At 44.7% G+C, this 24,602-nt stretch overlaps 1 protein-coding gene across 1 annotated transcript in view; it reads right to left on the bottom strand.

The window, feature by feature from the left end:
• The window catches only part of RYR3 (ryanodine receptor 3), a 508,260-nt gene that overhangs the window by 153,169 nt on the left and 330,489 nt on the right, over positions 1-24,602 (bottom strand). Inside the window, exons 33-38 of the mRNA XM_034994885.1 lie at positions 18,157-18,243; positions 17,525-17,751; positions 15,296-16,091; positions 12,281-12,481; positions 5,498-5,600; positions 4,231-4,368 (exon numbers count right to left, since the gene is read on the bottom strand). Of these exons, the coding sequence (XP_034850776.1) occupies positions 4,231-4,368; positions 5,498-5,600; positions 12,281-12,481; positions 15,296-16,091; positions 17,525-17,751; positions 18,157-18,243 (1,552 nt within the window). The remainder of the gene's footprint in view (positions 1-4,230; positions 4,369-5,497; positions 5,601-12,280; positions 12,482-15,295; positions 16,092-17,524; positions 17,752-18,156; positions 18,244-24,602) is intronic.

A 24,602-nucleotide genomic window follows, 5' to 3' on the forward strand; every position in this document is an offset into this window, starting at 1 on the left:
GTTAACCACCCCCTCCCTGCAACGTAAGGCCAGGTAGTATAAATACATGGTGATGACTAATATGTCACACTCTAAGGCTGAATGTAGTTTAACAATTGGATTTCCAAGCCACTCTGTCCTAACACCACCCTACCTCTCCCCTCTACCCCATTCCATTCCTCTGAGAATTCAACCAATCTCACTTGGTTGCCTCCTGGCATATGACATGAAATTTTCTGCTCTGGGGCTTTGTCAAAGCAGCTCTTCTCATCAAAAATATCTCCCCCCTTTATTTAAAAGAATTTATTTATTTGTCAGAGAGCGAGAGAGAGAGAGAGCACAAGGAGGGGGAGTGACAAGCAGAGGGAGAAGCAGGCTCCCTGCTGAGCAGAGAGCCCTATGCGGGACTCCATCCCAAGACCCTGGGATCATGCCCTGAGCCAAAGGCAGACGCTTAACCAACTGAGCCACCCAGGCGTCCCTGTCTTTCCCTTCTTATTTTATCTACTTATCTATGTTCTTTATGGAATCTGCCCAACTCCTCCTCTCTGGCCACCTGCTGTATTTTACCTACACTTTTATTATAGCATATCCAAACTCATGATTATATTGAGTTTCCTGTCCACAGCTGTTTCCTCTGTTGTTTATAAGGTCCTCATTTTCTTCATCTTCATGAGCCTCCCATGACTAACCTACACTGGAGGTTGGACAGATTTGTGGCAATGAGTTAAATGTAGAAACAGGGAAGATACGGTCTGAGCACAAAGACCCAGTAAAGAAAACAGATGGGGACACAGATACTCCACGGAAGGTGGAAGGTCATACATGCCCTTTTAGAAATGCCATGAAATGGTGGGGGCAGAAGGACGGAGGATGAGGCTGAAAGAAAGACTTCATGGAGGAGGTGTCTGTGCACGTGCATCAGGGGGAGAGGCTGTTTGGGGAGACTGGGACCAGGCTTACAAATATTGCCTGAGTGCCATAGATGGACCTACCACCGAATTGTCTCATTATGTGTGTAAGTATTTGTGCTGGGCTCCAGACTTATTTTCGGAGCAAACAGTAGACTCTTCTCCTCCTCCTCAGCACTCAACAGGCTGAAACATTTAGGCAGGAGAGAATTTCAGTTAGAGCTCGTAGGCCACTCAGCGATGGGGCAAGAGCAGACACAAGTAGCAGGAAAAACCTCCCTGGGGAGAGCATTCAGGGAATGACAGAGATCAGGAATGCACCAACTTTGAGCTGTAAAGTGACAGGGGGTCTTCATTTGGTTAATTTCAGAATTTAGCGGAAATAGCTGGTTGGTCTCTTCTGGAGGAGTAACTCAGTGGCAAGAGATTTATATTCAAGGAAACCCTACTTCAACTGTAGCGTGTGAGAAGCCCTGGCTTAGAACTAACAGGCAAAAGATTTTCTCGGGAATTTGCTGGATTGGGATATGCCAAAGAAATGTGACTTAGTATGGCGGGCTACTATTGTTGGATCTTTTTTACCTCTTCATTATCATATGTTTTGATAAGATTGTAACAGCTTTCATCGACAATATGGCTTAGAGTTAGTTTAGGCAGATCGCCGTAACTCTGAGCCAGCTAGCAGGATTCTCATGAGGTTCAGGACACTGTTGATTCCTCTTGGCTAGAAAAGCTGAAGTTTTCCGGCAGGTCATCTGGCCAACACCCACTGCTCATAGAAGAGAGACTGCACCCCCTTCCCTGAAAACCCCACCGAGCGCAGATCTTTGGCTTGGTCAACTTTGGCATGTTAGAATTTTGACTTCTGTTGGGTTTAGATTTCCTACATGGAACAGTGAGTCATAGTTGTGAGTCACCTGGCAGGTATAGTAAGCCAGATAAAAAGATGATGGTTTTAAACAGACATGTACCTATGAAACAAATAATACATTATATGTTATAAAAAAAGAAGAAGATAGTAGGAAGGGAAAAATGAAGGGGGGGAATTCAGAGGGGGAGATGAACCATGAGAGACTACAGATTCTGAGAAACAAACTGAGGGTTCTAGAGGAGAGGGGGTGGGGGGTGGGTTAGCCTGGTGATGGGTATTAAGGAGGGCACGTACTGCATGGAGCACTGGGTGTTATATGAAAACAATGAATCATGGAACACTACATCAAAGACTAATGATGTAATGTATGGTGACTAACGTAACATAATAAAAAAAAATAAAAAGCTATTCTGTATGTAATAGCTATATTTGGGGGTTTTACGGGACAATGGAAAGAGCATGGAACCAGAGTCAGAAAATGTGAAGCAAGTCACAGCTTTACTCATCTTGGTTACCTTGGGCTGGTGACATTCAGTCACCTGGAAATTGTTCTGGAACTAGGCAGTGGTGAAGAGAATAAATGAACAAGTATCCCTTAATTCTTCAGAGTACTATTTTCATCAACTATACAATACAGGAGTGAAAAAACCCACCAGTAGTAAACTGATACATGTTAAGTATTTGGTGAATTGTCAATTCACTATCCCATGTCATTATCTGCATTTTTAATAGTTTATCAAATGTAAAGGAAGAAAAAGAAACTTATTAATATTCTAAAGTATTTTGACCCTTTTATCACAACTGGCTATGTATTCAGAAACACTGTCTCCATCTATTCGTTAAAAACAATTTTGGGGGTGTGGCAGTTAAACTATTCCCAAGATTTTCTCTTCATATGTCAGCCCTGAGTGAGGAGCTTTCTGTCTCTCGAACATTTGGCCAGGGAACCTGTCTACTGACAACCAGACATGCTTGACCACCTCTGGAAATCCAGGATAGGAGACTGACAACACAAAGCTTGAACCTCTCACGATTCTCCTTCTGGAAGGGAAGCAGCATGAGGTGAAGACATGGAGTCTCACACTGGAGTGGCCTTATTTACATAATGTTCCACCACAACAGACAGAACATGGTCTTTCTGCCCGAGGCCCAAGGTAGCAGTGCTGAAGATTGCAATCTCTGGAACACCATTCTTAGAGTTAGGGGGACTTCACACAGCCAAGTGATTTCATCTGACTCCATTTACCTACCATGAAATGGTCACCTTGTGGGACCCCCAGTTGTGACACATTATAGGTTAGAAAGAAGCATCCACTTCCAAAATAGACTCTCAGCAGGTAATATGGGTCAGCTCAGTCTATTTTTAGTTCTGCTTTGGCAGGAACCACAAAGGGGATCTAAGCTCACTTTTGTGCCCTTAGAATCCTGCTGGCACATCCTCATCAAAGACCTACCCTTTCCATGGTGACAGCACTGATCAAGGTTTGCCAGTGTATGTACCCCACTCACTTTTCCAGAGGCTTCAACGCTTGTGCTGAAAAATGGTGAGGCTTCCTTCCCTTCAGAGATATGTGGCAAAGATGGGAGGTCAATATAAAGGGCAGTAAGATATACGGACCCCAAAGTAGTGTTTTCAGACAAACCAATCATAGCTTGGCAGGCTCTTGCTCTAGTCTATGATTTGAAAGCATGCTCCAAAATGGATAGAATAGGAACAAGATAAAAGGCAACTTTGTCAAACCTCGGAAGTTCCTTCTTTAGACAAATGAAATATTTGCGGAATTTGGTACTAAAGAGCATCCTAATTATATATAATACACAATTTTCTTCTTGAAAAGTTAATGGTTTATAGACAGTAAACTGCCCTAATAGAACAAATTATGATCTTGTTTCAATGAGTCACAACGGTAGGAGTCATGTCTACCATAAGGCTTAGAGAAATGAACTTGGACAAGGTTTGTTGTTGTTGAAAAATTGAAGGTCAAAGTCCTCTAGGATGCTACGTAATCGTAGCCAAAACCCCAAAATGACCCCCATCAAAGCCCACATCCATTTCTTTTACTCCCTTTGTATCATTATTTAATTTTCTCACGGAGGCAATTTGCAATGCCAAGGAACCAGAAGCAGAGGTGACAGAAACAACAATGTCTAAAGGAGGAGGACAACTGAAACCTCAAAGAAGAACAGAAACCTATTTACAGGTGTTTTTAACTAGACAGATAAGAGCAGACCCAAAATAATAGATCCCTCAGGTTTCAGAAGACTCTGAAAGTAAGCTCCTTAAATTGGAAGAGCAGCATAGCCCCAAATACACAATAGCCACCACCAATTATAAAAGAATGCCCAGATGCATCCTTTGACGCCTAGGCAGTCCATCTCACAGTATCTGTCAGAAAGCCAGTTCCCGTCATTATGTCATAGAAGAGCACCGTGTCAGGAGGACTGTGATTGAAAGGCATGGTCACTCACTAGGGGATCTCTCTTCCTCTTCTGTTGGCTGTTCCTTCTCAGGCTTGGGAGGGCCTTTGATTTTATACACCAAGGCACGGAGCTTCCCAGTCCAGGAGGTGTCCTCCTCCACCTCTTCCTCCTCCTCCAGGGGAACCCCTAGCAAGGCGCAGAACAGAGTGAAAACCTCAAACAGTACATGAAACCACCATATGATTGAAAGAACATAAGGTCTCTGCTTCCCACCCTTCTGGAACCTTCTAAAGATACCATAGGCAGCTCCCCATAAATATTTACCTCTATGAGGTCTTTTGGCAAGTTTTAAAAAGATGATTTCTTGTGTACAAGAACATCAAGTAATTTCAAACCCCACACTTAACTTTTTCTAACCTAAACTCCAAAAGGGCTCTGGAGTATCTAGAAAGAAAAAGTTAACATTGAGTCAGTTCAAATGAAAAGACCATCTATTATTTATATATTAGTCAATCCACCCATACACAAGCAGCACAAATGCTGAGAACCATTTAAAATCAGCAGCTATGTATCAAAGTAGGCACTGCTGGCTTAGAATTCTTCAGGGCAGAAGTTATCATTCTCTCATGGCAAAAGCTAAGAAGCAAAGGGGATTGGAATCTTGGTTTAGCTGGGAGCAGAGTCCGACTAAGTAAAGTGGGAGAGGTTTATGTAAGTATTGGGTTTTTTTTTTTTTTTCTTCAGAAACCCTGTTCACTCTCTTCTAGCTCACAGAATTTCTTCTTGGTAGAAGTTTCTGTCATATGTTATGCCAGAATTATTTCCTATAGCTTCTCTGACCCAAGTAGTTTGGGCAGAATCATTTCTTGAGCGATTACTATTGTACTGTTAACCTTTGAACAATGCAGGGGTTAGTGGTGCCACTCATCTGCACAGTGGAAAATCCACATATAACTCCGACCCTCCAAAACTTAACTACAAATAGCATACTTCTTGATGGGAAGCCTTCCTGACAATAATAAACAGTCAACTAACACATATTTTTAAATGTTATATGCATTATGTACTGTATTCTTATAATAAAGTGAGCTAGAGAAAAGAAAATGTTATTAAGGGAAAATACACATGCAGTACTGTCCTCTGTTTATGGAGACAAAATTCCGCATCATACGCAGACCCGTGTAGTTCCAACCCATGTTGTTCAAGGGTTAACTGCACCTTTAAATAGAAAACTTTCTTCCCAACCCCACTAGCTTCTAATGGATGAATCAGGAACAGACTTGTCTTTGATACAGCTTTTGCCTCAGAAGCTCACCACAGTGAATGAGAAGGTCCTCATGGAAGTCATAGAGCTCCTCCCGTATCTCTTCTGGGCAGGGGCAATTCTCTCCCAGTTGAAAGTTAAGAAGCATGTTGATCTTTGAGGGACAAAGAAGAATAGGTGGTTGGTTCCAGTGTTGGTAAAAAGAACTCAGATCCTGCCTTAAATACCTAACATTCTTTGCCAATTTTGTCCAACTCAAATTCATGTATAAAGATGGCCAATAGGTGTACCTGGATGGCTCAGTCAGTTAAGCATCTGCCTTCGGCTCAGGTCATGATCTCAGGGTCCTGGGATCGAGCCCCACATAGGGCTCCCTGCTCCATGGGGAGTCTGCTTGTCCCTCTGCCTCTCCTCCTACTTGTGTGTACATGTGTTCTCTCCCTCCCTCAAATAAATAAAATCTTAAAAAAAAAAAGATGGTCAACGTTTAAAAGTAGCTTTCACTTTTTTTCTGATTATAATGGTAATTTATTAATTGCACAAAATTTGGAAACACCTAAAGAAAATTTACTGCGATCCCACTGACCAAAGAAAACCATATTTAGCTAGTAGCTCCCGGTCTTTACGTGTGCAGATTGAGATCACACTTTAAACATATTTGAAGTCTGATTTTCCACTTAACAATTTATCTTGAGCCTTTTCTTATTTTATTATTTTTTTTTTAAAGATTTTATTTATTTATTTGACAGAGAGAGACACAGGAAGAGAGGGAACACAAGCAGAGCAAGTGGCAGAGGGAGAAGCAGGCCTTCTGCTGAGCAGGGAGCCCGATGCGGGGCTCGATCCCAGGACCCTGGGATCAGGACCCGAGCCAAAGGCAGACGCTTAACCGACTGAGCCACCCAGGCGCCCCTTACTGATTTTTAATAGGTACACTGTATTTCATCATATGGATGAATAGCAACTAATGTAAAATGTACATAAAATTACGATTTGTTAAGATATATTTAAATTGTTTCCATTTCTTTGTCCTTATAAAGTTTGCATTTCCTTTTACATAATTTTTGTTCACATTTCTGATCATTTTTCTTAGGATAAACTCCTAGAAACAAAACGACTGGATCAAAAGATCTGCGTATTTTAATGGCTTTTGATATGAATTGCCAAATCACCCTCCAGAAAGCTCACAACAATTTGCATTATTACCAACTTTATACAAGAGTGTGTATTACTTTGCCATCTCCATTACGGTAGTGAGAATTAACATATTTTCAAATATTTTCCAATTTAATGCGTGAAAAATATCATATCCCTGTTGCTTTAATTTGCATTTAATTGGTGAGGTTGAATTTTGTTTTTCCATACTTAAGGACCATTTTTCTTTCTTTCTTTCTTTTTTTTTTAAAGTAGGCTCTATGCCCTGTGTGGAGCCCAACAAAGGGCTTGAACTCATGACCCTGAGATCATGACCTGGGCTGAGATCAAGAGTTGGACGCCTAACCAACCGAGCCACCCAGGTGCCCCTATTTCATATTTTATAAATTTCCTGTTTATGTCTTCCTCCATTTTTCTGTTGAGAAATTTTCTTTTTAAAAATTAATCTGTATTTTATTTTGCACATCCCTAGACTATTAACTCTTCATAATATATACTCCAAATATATTTCCTGGATTTTAGTGAGCTTTTAACTTTACAGGATTTTTTTATTGACATGTAGGTTTTAACATGTAGTTAAACTATCACCTTTTCCTTTATAGTTTTGTCTCAGGGATTCTTTTTTTTTTTTTTTTTCTTAACATATATTGCATTATTTGTTTCAGAGGTACAGATCTGAGATTCAACAGTCTTGCACAATTCACAGCGCTTACCAGAGCACATACCCTCCCCAGTGTCTATCACCCAGTCACCCCATCCCTCCCACCCCACCCCCCACTCCAACAACCCTCAGTTTGATTCCTGCGATTAAGAATTCCTCATATCAGTGAGATCATATGATACATGTCTTTCTCTTTTTGACTTATTTCACTCAACATGATACCCTCCAGTTCCATCCACGTCGTTGCAAATGGCAAGATCTCATTCCTTTTGATGGCTGCATAATATTCCATTGTATATATATACCACATCTTCTTTATCCATTCATCTGTCGATGGACATCTTGTCTCAGGGATTCTTAACTGTTTTTATATCATGGATGATTCTGACAGTCTGTTGAAACCCCCTGTATTCAAATATTTTGAATACATACCGTAAAATATAGAAAATTACATAGAGAAACAATTATACTGAAATCTAGTTATCAAGACCATAAAAAAGAAATCTGTGATATAGGAATATATGTACTTGTTTATTAGCTCATTAGACAAAAAGATCTGGTGGTGGGTCTCATATCCACAGTGATCTTGAAGTAGTGATGAATGTAAATGATATTTCAATGTATGACAACCAGTGTAATACAACATGGAAAAAAAAACCAGGCAATTTCTGTTGCTGGAAAAGTCACGTATTTGCTTTGCTGCCTACATCAATAATTAAAGAAATGCTATCAGAGATTAATGACAAGTTGGTGAAAATGAAGTCATTCATTTCCTGCTCAGATTTGGGAATGTCTCAATTCTTTCCAAAGACCCACGACCCCAGGGTAACCCACACACCAGGCAAAGGTATTTTCTCCTTCTGTTTAGGATTTTTAGGTTAAAAAACGTTATAATCTCTTTTATTTTATTTATTTTTTTTTAAATTTTTTTAAAGATTTTATTTATTTATTTGAGAGAGAGAGAATAAGAGACAGAGAGCATGAGAGGGGGGAGGGTCAGAGGGAGAAGCAGACTCCCTGCCGAGCAGGGAGCCCGATGCGGGACTCGATCCCAGGACTCCAGGATCATGACCTGAGCCGAAGGCAGTCGCTTAACCAACTGAGCCACCCAGGTGCCCTATAATCTCTTTTATTAAACCATGAAAAACCATATTTAATGTTGTTAGGAAGATCCTTATTTAAAGCTACTACTGCAAACAATTTTTTGGAAGTAGATAGAAGTACTGTTTGTAATAAAATAATACATAAAACAGGTTAGAAAAGTAATTTTTGTGGTTGTTCTACAATGTTAGACCTGGTAATTATATCAACATATATTGATAAGTTGTTTATTAAATAAAAAGAAAATTTGAAGATCTAGCTTGAGAGTCAAAAATAATTTCTTTGCTGAAAGATCATTCCTTAGGTAGAACACTTGGGAAGCAGGAGCCCACCAGCCTGCAGGGCAGAAAACCAGATGGGGAGTGAGCTGAATTTTCTCCTCCACAGGGCATACCCTTTAATGATGCCCTTTTTAAAGTCAAAGGCTTACTGACTATGCCTGGCTAATTTGCCAACAACCATTGGACTGATCTTAGTTTTGCCTCCTTTTGTACTTGGTAACATCCACCAAGTATGTTTTTTTCATCTCTCTATACTACATAGAGATAAGGCTGAAAACCTTTATTTTCTCCTCAAAGGTTACAGAAAGATGAGAGACTCATATCACTGTTTTAAAATTCTAATTCTTATGCATCCAATCCTCCAAGTGATTTTGCAGTGCTATCCCCTGAAATTGATCTAAATTCTCCTTTGTTGATATTCAATTCTGAATTATTTAGAGAGCTCTGTTGGTAGGTTCTTTCTAGAAATGAATACTGAGAGGCGTGGTAGGTGGGATAGCTGAATTTGATAGCAATTAGTGTTCCTTCTTTCATTTCATTCCTAGACCTGGAAACTTGCTCAAAGTATAAATTCCTGGGCATCACACTAGAGCTACTGACTTAGGAGCCCCGGGGTGGGGGGGTCCGCAATCTGTTTTATTAGGACTTTCTGGTGATTCTGAGGTCGCTCAAGAATCACAGCAGGCAGGGGTAAAGGAGAAGTGGGAGCCAGTGTGGCCCTTCCAGGAGCCAGGATCATAGGCTGGGTCCATGAGGACAGTCTTAGATGGACAACGCATCCTAGCTGGGTTGAGCAGATGCCTCAGAAAACAGACATAACATAAACTCTACTCACTGGCAGAAGTGAGTCGCTGGCAGAAGGTCAGAGAACATGGCATGAGGCAAATGCAAATACCTCCAACATGGGAGCTAATGATGGCACGTACAGGATGTGTACTGTATGTCACGTATCCTGCTCAGTAATCTAAACACATTATCTCATGGGATCCTCACAAGAAGGGAGGGAGGGAGATACAGACATCCTCATTTTACAGCTGAAAACCCTAAGACGTAGAAAGGCGATTGCCCAAGACCACACAGCGAGCAACGGGGGAGGCCCAGGACAGGAGCCAGGCACATCGTGCTTCTATCCCATTACTTCCAAAACAAGTCAGCGTTTGCCCAACAAAATGGGAAACGTTCACACACACCTGTTGCTAGTCTAAAGGCAGCCAGACAACATTTGTAAAGCCTTCAAGAGTAATTCAGGCTCGCTGCACTTCCCTCAGCATGGTGCGAATTACCTCCTCCTGTCAATTGAAAGGGCTTTCTCATTTTGCCTCCAGCAAAGAGATGATAAGCTTCACCTACTCTTTTCAAGGCCGGTATCATTCAAAGGCATCTTTTTTTTAAAAGATTTTATTTATTTATTTGACACAGAGAGAGTGAGAGAGAGAGAGAGCATAAGCAGGGGGAGTGGCAGGCAGGCAGAGGGAGAGGCAGGCTCTGTGCTGAGCAAGGAGCCCGATGTGGGACTCGATCCCAGGACCCCGGGATCATGACCTGAGCCGAAGGCAGACGCTTAACGACTGAGCCACCCAGGCGCCCTCAAAGGCATCTTTTAAAAGCCAAGAGATGTAGTTCATTTTTAAGCCGATATAAATATCTATGTTCTACAAAATAGGTTAGGAAAGTAATTAGACCAAGTTGTACCATTAATACCAAATGGTGGTAATTATACTGACAACAATTTATGGATAGGCTGCTTATTCAATATAGATAAGATCCAAAGATCTGGTTTCAGAGACTGAAAACAAATTTCTTCACTGAAAGAGCTTCTGGCGTGGAGCACTTAGGGAGCTGGGGCCAAGCAGCCTGCAGGATATACGTGAACAGCTGAGCAGAGGGACAAAAACAAAGTACTATTCCACCAGCTGTCCCGCCCTCCTCTGCAAGTTGCTCATGAGGACCCTCAGTCTTTCAAGCCCTCCCACCTGGGCAAGACTGACCACAAGGTGGGGGCACTGCAAAGAATGAAGACAATACCTCACAGAAGGGACCTCACTTGCCCAGTCCTGCTCTCCTAGCTTCCAGGGGCTGGGAGGCTTTACAAGGGTCTTGGTCATGGGGCAAGGGGACGAGAAGACTGTGCATCTACTCTCATCAATCGGGAAGTGTTGACCATGCTCTGTTGATCTCTGACAGAAAGCAGTGACTTCTGCAAGGACTGGACAGACGTTCGTCTTCTTCTTTTTTTTTTTTTTCCTAGGCAAAGAACTTTATTAACCTTGTTTCAAATTTTATTCCCAGGCTTCTTCAGCTTAATTAGCTGCAGAGAAGGAATTGTGTATAAGCAAAAACTGAAAAGAGCTGCAGTGTCCAAGGGGCTTGGGCTTCAAAATATTAGAGATCTAGATTTTATCAGATCCATGAACAAAATTTTAAAAAGCAGTCATAAGATAAAATAGCAGCTCCCAGTAACTTCTTCAGGTTTTATGTTCTTCAGAAGTTGACTCAATTCAGTTTGCTTCATTCTTGGAAGCTTCATCAAAATTCTCCACAAGATCTGGAACTTCACCATCATCCTCCTCTCCGGTAGCAAGTGGTGCTTTTCCAGCCACAACTGTTTGGACAGAGCTTCAGCCAGTCTTCTTAGTCAGATTGTCTGCACCAAGTTGGTTTAAGATACTGGGTAGCATTGGGGCTCCTGGGTGGCTCAGATGGTTGGGCGTCTGCCTTCAGCTCAGGTCATGATCTCCAGGTCCTGGGGTCGAGCCCCACATGGGCTCCCTGCTCCGAGGGGAGTCTGCTTCTTCCTCTCTCTCTGCCTTTCCACCTGCCTGTGCTCTCTCTGTCTCTCTCAAATAAATAAGAAAATCTTTAAAAAAAAAAAAAAAAGGGTACTGGGTGGCATTTCTGTCAGCTGCTTTGTCTCAGCATGGCCTGGAATGGTGGAAGTGTTCGCGGCCAGCGATGCCTGAACCTTGGGGGTGTTAAAGTGGATCACTGTTCCTTGGCTTGTGAACATATTCACTTCTTCAGTACCACAGATATTGTTTACCCCTAACTTCTTTAAGGAGAACTGAAGTTTTTTATCATCTGCTGTAGCCATTCTATGAACCACCTTCTTTCGGCGAGCAGTTCCTTTCCCACCAATGCGCACTTGTGCTTGCAGTTTGGCAAGTTTCTCCTGGTTCATGATAGTTTCTTTCATCTTGTTGGAGCGGAAATGGGACCGTGCGGGGGAACAGGGTTGGCGCTCAGGGGGTCTCGGGCGGACCAGCTGAGATTAGGTGCACACATGCGGGGATGCAAGATGGCAGCTCTGGACAGACGTTCTTCTAACGTCAGATCCTTGCTGCTATGAAAGTGATGTGGTCTTTGACTCAGTGATAGGTAATGGGGACGAGTGAGCAAGGGAGGGGAGTAAGCCGTGCCCACGTGCAGTTTGGGATGGGTTTTCTTCCCCATCTAAGTGGCAGATGCTCCTCGTTGCCATCAGCGTAAGCCCAGGCCTGTCCCCTGGCATTGTGCTGGGTCATTTAATCACCCACAGCTCTCATGGCCACCCCAGGCATATAAACGCTTCATGTGCCCTGTTCCGTGAGGTTCAAGTTCTTCCGTAGGAATGACATGGAGGCTCAGGAAGTTTCTTACCTGCTCCTGTGGCGGGGAGCGGAACTCCCTGGTCTTCCGGGCAGTCAGGGCTGCGGACATGTTCAAGGCCTGCATGAGCTCATTGTAGCGGGACTTCTGATTTGCCTGGAGTTTGGAGACATAAATGTCGCCAAATGCCACAATGGCCTCCACTCGATGTTGCAGCTCGCAGTCACAGAGATGGCTGAGGAGCTCACACATCTGCAACACAAGCGAATATTTATGCTAATTTAACAATACTTTGCATACATTGGTTAAGCTGCTGGCATCCCCATTTTACAGAGGGTAACACTGAGCCTCAGGTGCTCTAAGCGACTTGCCCAGGCTCACACAGTAACCATGGAGCCATCACTGGATTCCAAGTCAGCCTGAATCCAGACACCAGCTCTTTATCCTAAGGCCTGGAGAACGACAGGAAAATGAGCTCACCAAAGACAGAATAAATCTGCCTGTGGCGAGGGAGAACGGCATTCCTAAGAGAGTTCCTCCATGGCTCTCACCTCCAGGTAGGAACCACCACTGAATTGCACAGGTGAGTTCTGGATCCTTCCTGACAACTTCTGGCTCTGGATGACAGGAACTAAAGACTTCTGTTCCCCTCTCCATCTTTCTTTTCTTTTCTTTTTTTTTCTTCCTCCTTTCTTTCCTTCCTTCCTTCCTTCCTTCCTTCCTTCCTTCCTTCCTTCCTTCCTGCCTTCCTTCTCTCTCTCTCTTTCTAAAGATTTTATTTATTTATTTGACAGAGAGAGAGACAGCGAGAGAGGGAACATAAGCAGGGGGAAGTGGGAGAGGTAGAAGCAGGCTCCCGGCAAAGCAGGGAGCCCGATGCGGGGCTCGATCCAGGGACTCCAGGATCATGACCTGAGCTGAAGGCAGTCGCTTAACCAACTGAGCCACCCAGGTGCCCTCTTTCTTTCTTTTCGTTTGTTGGCCATGTTTTTCTGTCATTAGTTCTTTTGGACTGTTAACTATTACTAATCTTATCACTATTTGAACTTTTATTAGTAAGAACAATAGCCATAACTTAGTGAGTTAGTAAATTATTAAATATTAATTATTAAATAATAAATATTAAAATATTTATGAACCCATCTCCACTTCCCCTTTCACATGACTAACAGACACTCTCCAGTCGGTCTGGGCACAGACAGCAAAGCCCCTGATGGTGGTGTGCTCTTACATAACAGGACAGTCTCCGGCACACCTGCCCAGCTCTGCCTCAGCCAGGTGAACTAGCACCAGAGCACATGTCCATCACACTTGTGATGAGAGTGACAACATTTAATTAGAAGGAATGTGCACCGATGAAATAGGAAAACCAAGGTGAATGACTAGGGAACATCTGTAAAAGGCAAGTTTTTTTTAAGATTTATTTATTTATTTGAGAGAGAGAATGCACACGCATGGAGGGAGGGGCAGAGGGAGAGAAACTCAAGCAGACTCTGTGCTGAGCATGGAGCCCGATGTGGGATTCGATCTCATGACCCTGAGATCACGACCTAAGCTGAAACCAAGAGTTGGATGCTTAACTGACTGCACCACTCAGGTGCCCAAAGGCAAGTTGTTTTTTTAAAAAAATACTAAAAGTTGGGTGTGAGTTAGACAACTACAAAATATTGGGGGGAAATCATTTTAATGATTCTAGAATACTAGAAGTATTCCGTGCTCAGGTTGCTTTTCAATTACCTCTAAATCCACAGTCTATTTTAAAGATCCCCCAACTGGCCATTATGCACATCAAACTGTGCATGACAGGTGTCAATGATGCAAAAGGGAGGATTCCACATGCCAGTCCGGGATTCACATTAAAGAAAAGGTCTTGGCTCCACATTAGAAGAGCACATTATGTTTTAATAAAATTGTTGAAGGCATATATGTAAAATTTGTTATGCTTCTTCTCCATATGCAGTGTTTTGACTATCTGACCACCTACCAATCCCATCACATTGGGTAAGAAAGCATCATTTGGAGATTATTATAATATGTTTTATGATAAAATACATTCCATATTGCATTTTATAATGATAAATTTGAATATTATGTTTTATTATATTATCATCCACATTTTACAAATCGTAATGCTAAGGCTTTGGTAGGCTACTGACTTGGAAAGCGTATAGAGTAAGTGGCCTCAGTCAGGCTGACTCTCTGGAAAGACTGTTCTGCTCTGTTCACTTTCATCTCTCTTTTCTCAGTGCCCAGAAGACAAAAGTGATCATCTTCAATGCATCACCGATGCTAGCCTACATCTGGTAAGACTATGCTTAGGAAATGTTGAGGTTTCCTGGGTGATGACAAGGGGGCAGCTCTAAGTGAGCAAGACTCTTTTTCTTAGCTCAGAGGGCCATTGATTTGAATGCCAGTGCAACAGGTCTCCATAGGCTTGGTGATCAGAACATGGCAACAGATGAGAGCAGGTGGTGAGCGTGGCCACCCCATGAGCCAGTTCCTCTGGTCTGTTCCACAGCCAAAGATTCCTCCTCCTCTCCAGACAGATCTCACCAAGGAGCCATTTAGTCCCAAAAGTAAGAGGTAAGATCAGGGTCCATCCATCACTAGTTCCATAAAAACAATTCTAAAACTCATGCCTTGGGATGCCTGGGTGGCACAGTTGGTTGGGGGTCTGAATCTTGGTTTTGGCTCCGGTTGTGATCTCACGGTTTTGGGATTGAGCCCCATGTCAGGCTCCACGCTTAGCGTGGAGTCTGCTTAGGTTTCTCTCTCCCTCTTCCTCTGCCCCTCCCCCCCCATGCTCACTTGCTCTCTCTCACTCAAATAAATAAATAAATCTTAAAAATAAAGCATATGCCTTATTGGTAAGAGTTAGTATTTTTCTTTTGACCTAGCGAGTACACTTCGTGTCAGAAACAAGCATGACCAGCGAATGCTCTCTCTCGGCATCTCTGCTACACCCCAGGTTTAGGCCGGTGCCCTGAGTCCCAGCCTTACCTCCAGGCTGTACTCTCACCCTCCCCAGCTCTTTTCAAGGGCAGGGACTTGGCTGCCCTGAGTTACCTGCAGTTTGACGGACTCTGGCAGTCGGGTCTGCAACAAGCCTTTGACTGGAGCCTCCTTGCCGGCCTTTTCCCCAGCCTCCACTGCCTTCTCCTCCACCTGGGTCACTTCCTCCTTCTCTGCTCCATCCTCTGTCTCCGCACTGTGCTCCCCAAACACAGAGGGATCGATCAGGAGGAGGATCTGCCGGACATCATCATCATCAAACACCCCCATGACCAGCAGGGTCCCGATGAGTTTCAGCACAGGCACAAACTGGAACTCCACAGACCCGCCGACGGGGTCCCGGATATGAGCCCCGCTGTGCTGCACTGCCTCCGTCAGCATGCTCAGCGCCTTTGTCTTGAGAATCTCCAAGGGGATCTCAGGGCTCTGCTTCTGGTGCTCCTCGCTGGTCACAACAAAGCAAGGGGTGGAGAACCTGAACCCTGGCTTGAGGCATGTTCTCAGGCCCACCCCCGGCAGCCCATGCCTCTTGGACTCGTCTGGGTACAGGCGGACATTCCTGGTGGTGCTGGTGATGGGAATGATGTACTCATTCTTCATCATTAGCTTCCTCTCCTTAGCGTTGGCCAGGTGGATGCTGATGAGCAGGTCATAGAAACCAGAGCGAAGGAGGCCAGGGAGGTACTTGTTGTCGATGGCATAGAAGAGCTGGGAGAGGTCGACGTGGCCACACAGGGCGTAGGCCACCCGGCTGTTTCCCAAGGCGCACACGGCGCTGTAGAGTCGCAGTGTGTGGTAATGGAACTGCATCAGGTCCTCCTGCTCACAGAGCTCCAGGACGTCCACACACCTGCGGGGGACAAGCAATCAACCACTCCACGGGGAGAAGAATATGCCCGAGTTCAGCGGAGTGCTTCTCTTTGAATCCCCAGGGATTGCACCCAACTCAATGAAGGCAGAGGGGATAGAAGGATGGAGGAGCCTCTACCCTACTTTCCCTCACAGATTATCAGTCTTCTCTCAGTTCTGGTCCACATCTCAGTTCCTGATAATCCTCCTTCTCTAACTATAAGAATCTCAAAAGTCCGAAAGACTTAAAGACTTGGTTTCCCAAATATGAAAGTCTTCCTTCTTAAGGAAAACCTCCCAACTGAAAAACTGAAAACATTCAGGTATGTAATAGAGGTGCCTTGGTCCTCTTATCTGTAGGTATAAGGGGGACTTCAGTTTCTGATATAAGAGCTCCTCAGAAGATGAAGCTGAAGCCCTCCGTCCATCTGCCACATACACCATCTGTATCATCTCCAATCTGCCATCATCTACGGGGCTTTCCTTCCCCTGAAAACAAACACACTTGTGCTCTTGTCCAAAGAGAAAACACTTTCCCACCTGAGTACAGTTGGCATAATCAATTCACTTTCTCCTTCCTGACTTTAGAAGCCTATTTGGAAGTCAGTGTGTTGCTCCCTCATCTGTGGGGGCCCACGGTCTCTGCTCCCTGCTCAGGTTTTCTGTTTTGTCTTGCTCTTCCATCATGGATGTGAGGATCCTCTGCAATTGACTTACTTGGCTGGCCCCCTATCTTTTCCTGTTCCTGCCTCCACTAGTCTGTCTTGCCTCAGTCCATGACCCAGTCGAATACTCAAATGGCAGCTGTTCAGGTGTCAAATCCTTCTACTCCCCGTTACTTTGTTTTCGCCCAACAGATCAAGGGGTCATAATATGTTAACAATAAAATTTATTTAATTCTTATGACATATAGAAACTCTACTAGATTTTACCTACACAATTTCATTTGTTTCTCCCAGCAGTCCTTTGGGTGGTCATGTATTTTACTGAATCATGAGGAAATGGAAGCAAGTAATTTACCCAAGGCCACAAGCCCAGAAAGTGAGAGTGCTGAGATTGAATGTAGGCCATAATCCAAGAGTACCTCTTAGCAGAAGGAGCCCAGGAGCCCATTCTTTATTCTCTAAGCAAGCTAGGTATGCCTCATTTTCCCCATTCTTGTCATTATTTCAGGGTCACATTGGAGTTTTTAATTAAACGGTTGGAAATGTTCCTGACTGCAGGCACTCGGAGCTACGGTGAAGGCTTGTGGCAGGCATATCATACTGAATATCCTGCTGTATTTCCAAGTGAAGAATGAAAGTGAGGAAGGGAGAGAAAAACGGAGGTTTCTGGGGAGTCAATGGACTGAGCAGGGCCCTTGGCCAATGAGGCTCCTTCCCTTTCCTTGCTGCCTGCCAGGCCTGCCCCCATCCTCTGGGGCCCCTCCACTACCTGTTCTCCTCCGGGATGTGGAGTGCCATCATCTGCAGGGGCTCCAGGCACTGCACCACCCAGCCATGGCGCTCGCTCACGCGCTCTGTCTCCACCTTCAGGAAGCTGCTGGGCATGCGGCTCCAGAGCACAGGCTGGATGGTCTGCACGTCCAGCCGAGGTGGACACTGCGGAACTGGGTTCTTCTCTTCACTCTTAAATATGGCTGCCGACAGGGGCATCGCGTTCTGGGGCAAGGTGGAAAGAGGGAAACATGTGTGCACTACAGAGGTGCTCAGTTGCTGGATAATGCGACCCGGCCCGTGATCACCAATATGGTTAGTATAAACTACAGAGAGACAAATGAATCCCGAGACTTCTAAGGCTATACCAGCTTAATTCAGACCTTGTATAATGGGTTACATTAGCGTTAATTAATTCTTTCAGCACCCACTAGAAGTGGGAGAAAGGGAAATGAGAACCTACCTTCTGTCATAAGAGTTTCATGGGTAAGTATAGGGGCCAGAGGGGAGTACCGGTGAGATGGTGTATGAGAAGGGATTCCCTTGTTTTCGGAGGCCTAGGATTTTTCCCCTAATGGTCAACACTGCCTTCTTTTATCATAGCTATTGGATAAGGGGGCAGATCAATACCTTCAGCTTCCCAAGTTCAAACTGAAACAAGGAAGTGCTCGTCGGCTGCAAGAAGACTGCTGGAAACACTTTGGTATTGGGCTCCACCTGGAAAGCAAAATAGATCAAGAAGTTTGCTCAGAATTATAAAATCACAGATGGCTAAGTCATGGGAGGTTTTAATCAACAGCCCCATTCTAACCTTAGCTGAAAGAAGACAGCTAGCCGGCGGGTCAATCTCCACTGCTCAGAAATTCTGAGACTGCTGTCTATTGGTAGTGACTGTCACTGCCCCTACCTTATTCACTCTCTCACTCTCTCTACTTGCGGCTGAATCATCTCACATTCTTTTATTTTCTCTGTTAACAGCAGCCAACCGCTTTCTCCAGTGCTCAGGGGGATGGTCAGATGTGGGGAGCTACCAACGTGCCCCCCGAAGGCAATGGCTGCTATTGGTCAGGGAACAATGTGATGTCCTGGCTCTTCACAGAGCATGGAGACACCTGACACGCAAGGAACACCATCATTCATCACTCCTGCCCATAGAAGGTGATCGCAGGGAGCGGTGCAAGGACTTTAGTGTTATTTCTGAAGGCAAAGGGATGTTGATTAAGCACCCCAAGGGGCATCTTATGGCCAGGCTTCTCAACCTCAGCACTGCTGACATTTTTGGCTGCGTAACTCTCTGTTGTAGGGGTTGTCCTGTGTGTTGTAGGATATTTCGCACCATCCCTGGCCTCTACCCAGAAGATGTCAGTACTACTCTCCACCCCCACCACAGTCAAGACAGCTAAAAGAGTCTCTGAAGATTGCCAAATGTCCTGTAGAGGGAAAAACGCCCCCGGCTGAGAACTGCTGCTTTATAGGCAGGTGTTTCCTTGGAATAACATAAGACGCTGTTTCCACAGCCTGTCTCCTTTTCTTAAAACCTCTCTGTTTTACTTGGTTCCTCTGGACTTCTTTCCACCTCCTTCTCACTCTTGATGATTCTAGTTCCTACATTAAATAGTGTGGGATTCACTGACTATCTTCTAGCCATCACTTAGATGAAGTGTGTGGATTTATTTATGACAGCAGGGACTCCACTTATCACTTGCCCATTTTGACGTAGGGGTTTTGATCAGACTAGGAAGACAATGGAAGAAGAAAAGGGATTCTAATTCTACTAACCAAAGTTCTTTGTCTTTAAGTAAATGCAGACGTTAGGAAATTCTTGCAACTCTCTTGCTGTTAGGGGATGGTGAATATCATGGACATACCCTAAGTTGGCCCCCAGTGAGTCACTCTCTTGTACAGTCCCCTCCCCTAGAACCTGTGTCTTGTTTCTAGAAAATAGAATATGGCAAAGATATAGAGATTGTTACTCCCTTGGTCTGGCTACATTATTTATGTAAGACTGCATCTCAGCAGACTAGAGAGAAGGTTCTCCACCTGGCTTTGGAGAAGGAAGCTACCCTGCTGTAACAGAGCCTGTGAAAGGCCACCAGAGGGAAATTTTAGGGGGTATCATGGGATTGAGAGTGCCCCTGGCTGCAGCCAACAAGAAATGGAACCTCAAACCTACAAATGTAAGCAACTGACTACTGCCAACAACCACATGAACTCAGAAAAGGACCTCGAGCTTTGGAAAAGAATGCAGCCTGGCTGACACCTTGACTGCAGCCTTGTGAAACAGAGTGGAGGGCCCAGCGGGGCTGTGTCCCCACTCCAGACCCACGGAAACTGTGAGACCATCAGGGTATGCTGTTGTAAGGCACAATGTCTGTGGTCATTCGTTATACAGTAATAGAAAATGAATACAGAGGTTCCTTTTGGTCAGAGTATTTGATTACAGGCTTCCTTTTCACAGTGAATTTCTTCAATGCATCTAGACATAAGATTTACAAAAACACATTTTTATGGCCGGAAGTGACTTACAAGACTACATGGTCTAGGGCTACCACTTGCTCATGATGAAAGAGGTCATCAGATGGGTTAAACCAGACTTACGCTCAGTACACAGTGAACGATCCCAGCACACTGCAGGGGCTCACACGCTAAGTATAAACACTTGGTTGATGCCTAATGCTTCAGCTATCCATGGACTATATGAAGGGATATATGCCCGTAAAACCAAAATGTGGGGATGCAGCTGCTAGAACTGCCTGGTGATGTATGGAGTAAGCTTTGTAAGGGACATTTAATTAATGCGCGGTGATTTAGTACATATTATCTATCTGCTTTGCGCCAGGCCCTGAATTTGCAGCAGGAAGAGACACAAATAGGAAATTTTGATTTGATACATCCTTGGGCTGGCCCCCAGATTTCTCGGATATCTGATACGTGGCATCTAGAACAACTTGCGACGCTCAAGTCACTGTAAGCTTCAAGGAGCAGAGCTCTGATGGCTGGGATGCTTCACATGGACCAGCAAGAAGCTCACGAATCTGAGCTCACGGGGACAGACAAATGCATCCAGCCCTAAGGTTTTCTTTTTTTTTAAAAGATTTTATTTATTTGCTTGACAGAGAGAGAGACAGCGAGAGAGGGAACACAATAGGGGGAGAGGGAGAGGGAGAAGCAGGCTTCCCACCGAGCAGGGAGCCCGATGCGGGGCTCGATCCCAGGACCCTGGGATCATGACCTGAGCCAAAGGCAGACGCTTAACGACTGAGCCACCCAGGCGCCCCCAGCCCTAAGGTTTTCTACGCTGAATGGTCACATTAGTACTGGGACCTACAGGCGGAAGACGGTGGTATGTTTTCAGGTCCCTCAGGACTGGTCCCTGCAAACTTCGTAAACCACTCAGCCAAATGCCGGGGCCTTCTTCAAGCTCCCCTGCAAGGAGGAGGGGCTTTGAAAGCATTCAGGATGCCCAGGGATGGGTTTATTTCTACCAAGCAGAGTATACTCCCACCATGATGAACAACGGAACTTTATCTTCAACCACTCAAAATAGAAGAACACACAAGTGTGGGCTCACGATGGGTGTAGAGGAGGATAAAAATGGCAACTGGGGGAGTGAGAGCAGAATCTTATATGGCCTTCTTGACCCCCAGGGTTATTGCTGTGATTGTGTATGTTACATGGCAAAAGAGATTCTATAGATGGAAGTAAGGCTTCTAACCAGTTGACCCTAAAAACGGAGAGATTATCCTTGTGGGCCTAATCCAATCACATGAACCTTTAAAGAGCAGGTGTTTTCTCTTGTTGGGGGCAGAAGGCAAAGTCAGATTGGTTGAAGCATGAGAAGAATAGGACAGGCTCTCATCAGCTTTGAAGATCGAAGGGGCACTTGAGAAGGAAAGTGGGCACCTCTGGGAGCAGAGAGGTAAGGTAAGGAAAGGAAAGGAAAAAGGCAGGCAAGGAAAAACGGACCTCAAACCGCAGTCTACAACCACACTGGATCCTGACAATAATCTGGACGAGCTTGGAGTGCATTCCTCCCAGAGCCTCCAGAGAGAGGCAGCTCGGCCCTGCTGATGCCTTGATTTTGGCCTGGTGAGAACCTGAGCCAAGAACGCAAACTTCCAGAACTGTGAAATAATAAATGTATTGGTTTTATGCTGCTAATTTTGTGGTAACTTGTTAAGAAGCAAGTAAGAAATGGAAACGGTGGCCTCCCAGCTGGGTTGGCCAGTTTGGCAATAAATACTTCCCAAGCACGTCCTGGGTGCTAGGTCCTGTTTCAGGCGCAGGGACTGGCGACAGACCGGAGGGATGGCCTCTGGATGGGGAGCTTCCATTGTCATGTGAGCAGGAGCCCAGATCTGAGGCTGCCGGGAAGGGCCATGGGCTATTTTCCTTTTGTATTTAAGGTACCTTTTTCTCACTGGCTGATCTCTTTTGTCCCGGCAATAACAGACATTTTATTTCTGGTCATGTGTGAAGGTCGGGGCATAGGAACTGGCCTGAGTTGAAAGCTCGCCCGTCTCATCAATCTGAGCCTTGTAGCTGGCTCTGTTCTCAGAGCAGTGTGGCTGGGTGGCAAGAACCGAGGAGTAGCTCTTGAACATACATTTTATTTCTCACTTCTCCCATGATTACATTAAGTGCAAGAGAAAAAGGTTTTCAAATTGCATAGCAGTTATTTAACGGGGTGGGGGGGTGGTCTAGAAACGCCGTCTGAGAGAATCATTATTCTCTCTCATTATTTTGGTTACTGGTCCTTTCTGAACAGAAAGCCAGTGTATAAATATTGCTGCCCTGCTCCTCTTGAGATAATTGAAAACTGAAAATGGCCACAGCCTCAGAATAACAATCATCCGACGGCCGGGGGACCAGATGCACAGCAGTGTCTTGCCTGGAATGACAAGGGGGCTGGCCGGGTGTGAGCCTCCTCCCGAGGGTTTCCATGCTGAGCCCTGGCACCCTCCCCTTCACAACAGGGGTGCCCCAGGGTGGCCTGCAGGACTGGGGCCACTGAGCAGAGAGAGCAGGATTTACACGCATGCAGGGGAGGAAGGCATCTCAGGCCAGTCGGCGCCAGCACGCAGCTCAGAGAAGACAATGGGCCAGCCCTGAGTTACCCAGGAACTACCGAGAAAGCCGGATACATATCAACAGCCACAGTGTCCTGCTCTGTGCTGTGACATTTCCTCAACATCACAGGCTCTTCCCCGAGGCAGGCGAGCTGCCAAGGCCCGGGCTTCTTTCTTTATTTACTTAGGGACCTCCGAAGCCCCGCTAGCCTTCAGAGTTATTAGATGTTTTAGAGCTCTCTGCAGCTCGGGGAGGACCCTTCAGTCAAAATCATTTCAAAAGTTAATGGGAAGAAGCTAATGGATTCTGAAGGACGGCAGTAACATATATAAGCATTTTCTCAGGGGTTCGGGGGTAAAATCATGAGAAAGTACCAGAAGATGGATACTTTACTTTCAGCCTCGAAGCCTGTTTCACAACGGCCTCCTGCTGGGCATGGCTGGTTGGGCCCCAGGGGCTGGACCAGACTGCTGCGTGATGTGGATGGTTCCACTTTTTCCTGGGAGGATAGGGAGGGGCTGGAGAGGAGGGGGCTGCCCCCATGCCAGCACACCATCCCCAGGCCCCAGGAAGGGTTTGGTCCATCTGTTCTTGGTCACCAAACAATTCAGATTTGGGGTGGCTACTTCACCTCCCCCCTCTAGATGCCATCTCTCCAACCACAGGCCAAATGGCTGCCAAGAGGCTTTTCAGCTGGAGGCTGGACCGTGGGGCTGACTGTAGAATCTGGGGTTTTATCCATTTACACAGTAGTGGGATGTTTTTTCTCTGCTGTAGTTAGCTAAGCTGCCTTAAACACTGCATGTCGCTGCTCTGGTCAGAAACCTTCAAGAGCTCAATTCCCATCAATACCTCCCTATCTTTCCAGATGAATTTCTCAGCACTAACCACAGAGGCCCCCTACTAGGCTGGCCATTGTTCCTCAAATCTACCTTATCCTTCCCTATCTCCATGGGGATATCTCCTGTGCCATTCTTTCAACCTTAGTATACTTCCCCCTCACTCTCAGGGAAGAATTCTTTTCTTGCTTCAACATCAAGCTTTCTCTGTAACGAACATTTCCCTGACTCTTGACAGAGGTGAGCTCTTCCTTTTCTGATGACATTCTCCATATGTCTCCATTCTACCTTGGGAGTATCAAGAAAGTTTAACATAGAAATTTAATTTCTTAATTTAGCCTTTTCCAGATATGCTTTGTAGAACTCCAGACTTACAGAAAACTACTACTGTTAAAGTAAAAAACCAAAACCAAAACCAAAAAAAACCCCAAAACACTTTTCTTGGTTAAGTAGTATGAGAGATGCTTGGTTAGAGAGGTTTCTTTCTAAAGTATTTTTTAAAGTTGCCCTGCACTGATGTTCATTGCCAATGTCAGAAAGAGGATATAATATGTGGCATTTCCCAAGTTTACCTGGATATCAAGGCTAAAAAACCTGCTTCAAAGAGTAAAGCTTCTTGTGGTTAATAATGGGTAAACCTACATATGTGCAATTGATGGTTTTCCCGAGTAGTTCTATTAGACCTCACAGTCAATGAAATAGAGAAACACATCATTTATATAAATGCATTTTTAAAGGATCCTATAAGGAATTCATAAGGAATGAGAATCACCTTTTTGCAAAAGGAATATACCCTGGCACGTAAGTCATTTTTTATGACTCTATATTTTGAGCACAGATGTTTCTTAAAGCAAGGAGTATCTCTGCTCACATTTTAGACTTTGCATCTTGTATAGTACAGGTAACATGAAAGCTGCACAAGAAATGTTCATGGAATAAATGAATCACCTTTCAGAGACCATCACCAAAGAAAAGCCTTCTTATCTTCTAGAAAGATGACCAGGATACCCGATCAACCAATAAACAATGACATTTCCCCCCATTTTCTATCTGTAAAAATGAAGTCATTTTGTTCTTGTTTCTTTTCCTAGATGGGTTGTGAACCCTGTGGACTCATCAACCCCACAGGCTGTAGGGGGGATGTTGAATATGAAGAATGAGGAGCAG

This window comes from Mirounga leonina, unplaced genomic scaffold (genome assembly GCF_011800145.1).
Source record: "Mirounga leonina isolate KUSES-001 unplaced genomic scaffold, KU_Mleo_1.0 Mir_91, whole genome shotgun sequence".
Lineage (NCBI taxonomy): Eukaryota > Metazoa > Chordata > Mammalia > Carnivora > Phocidae > Mirounga > Mirounga leonina.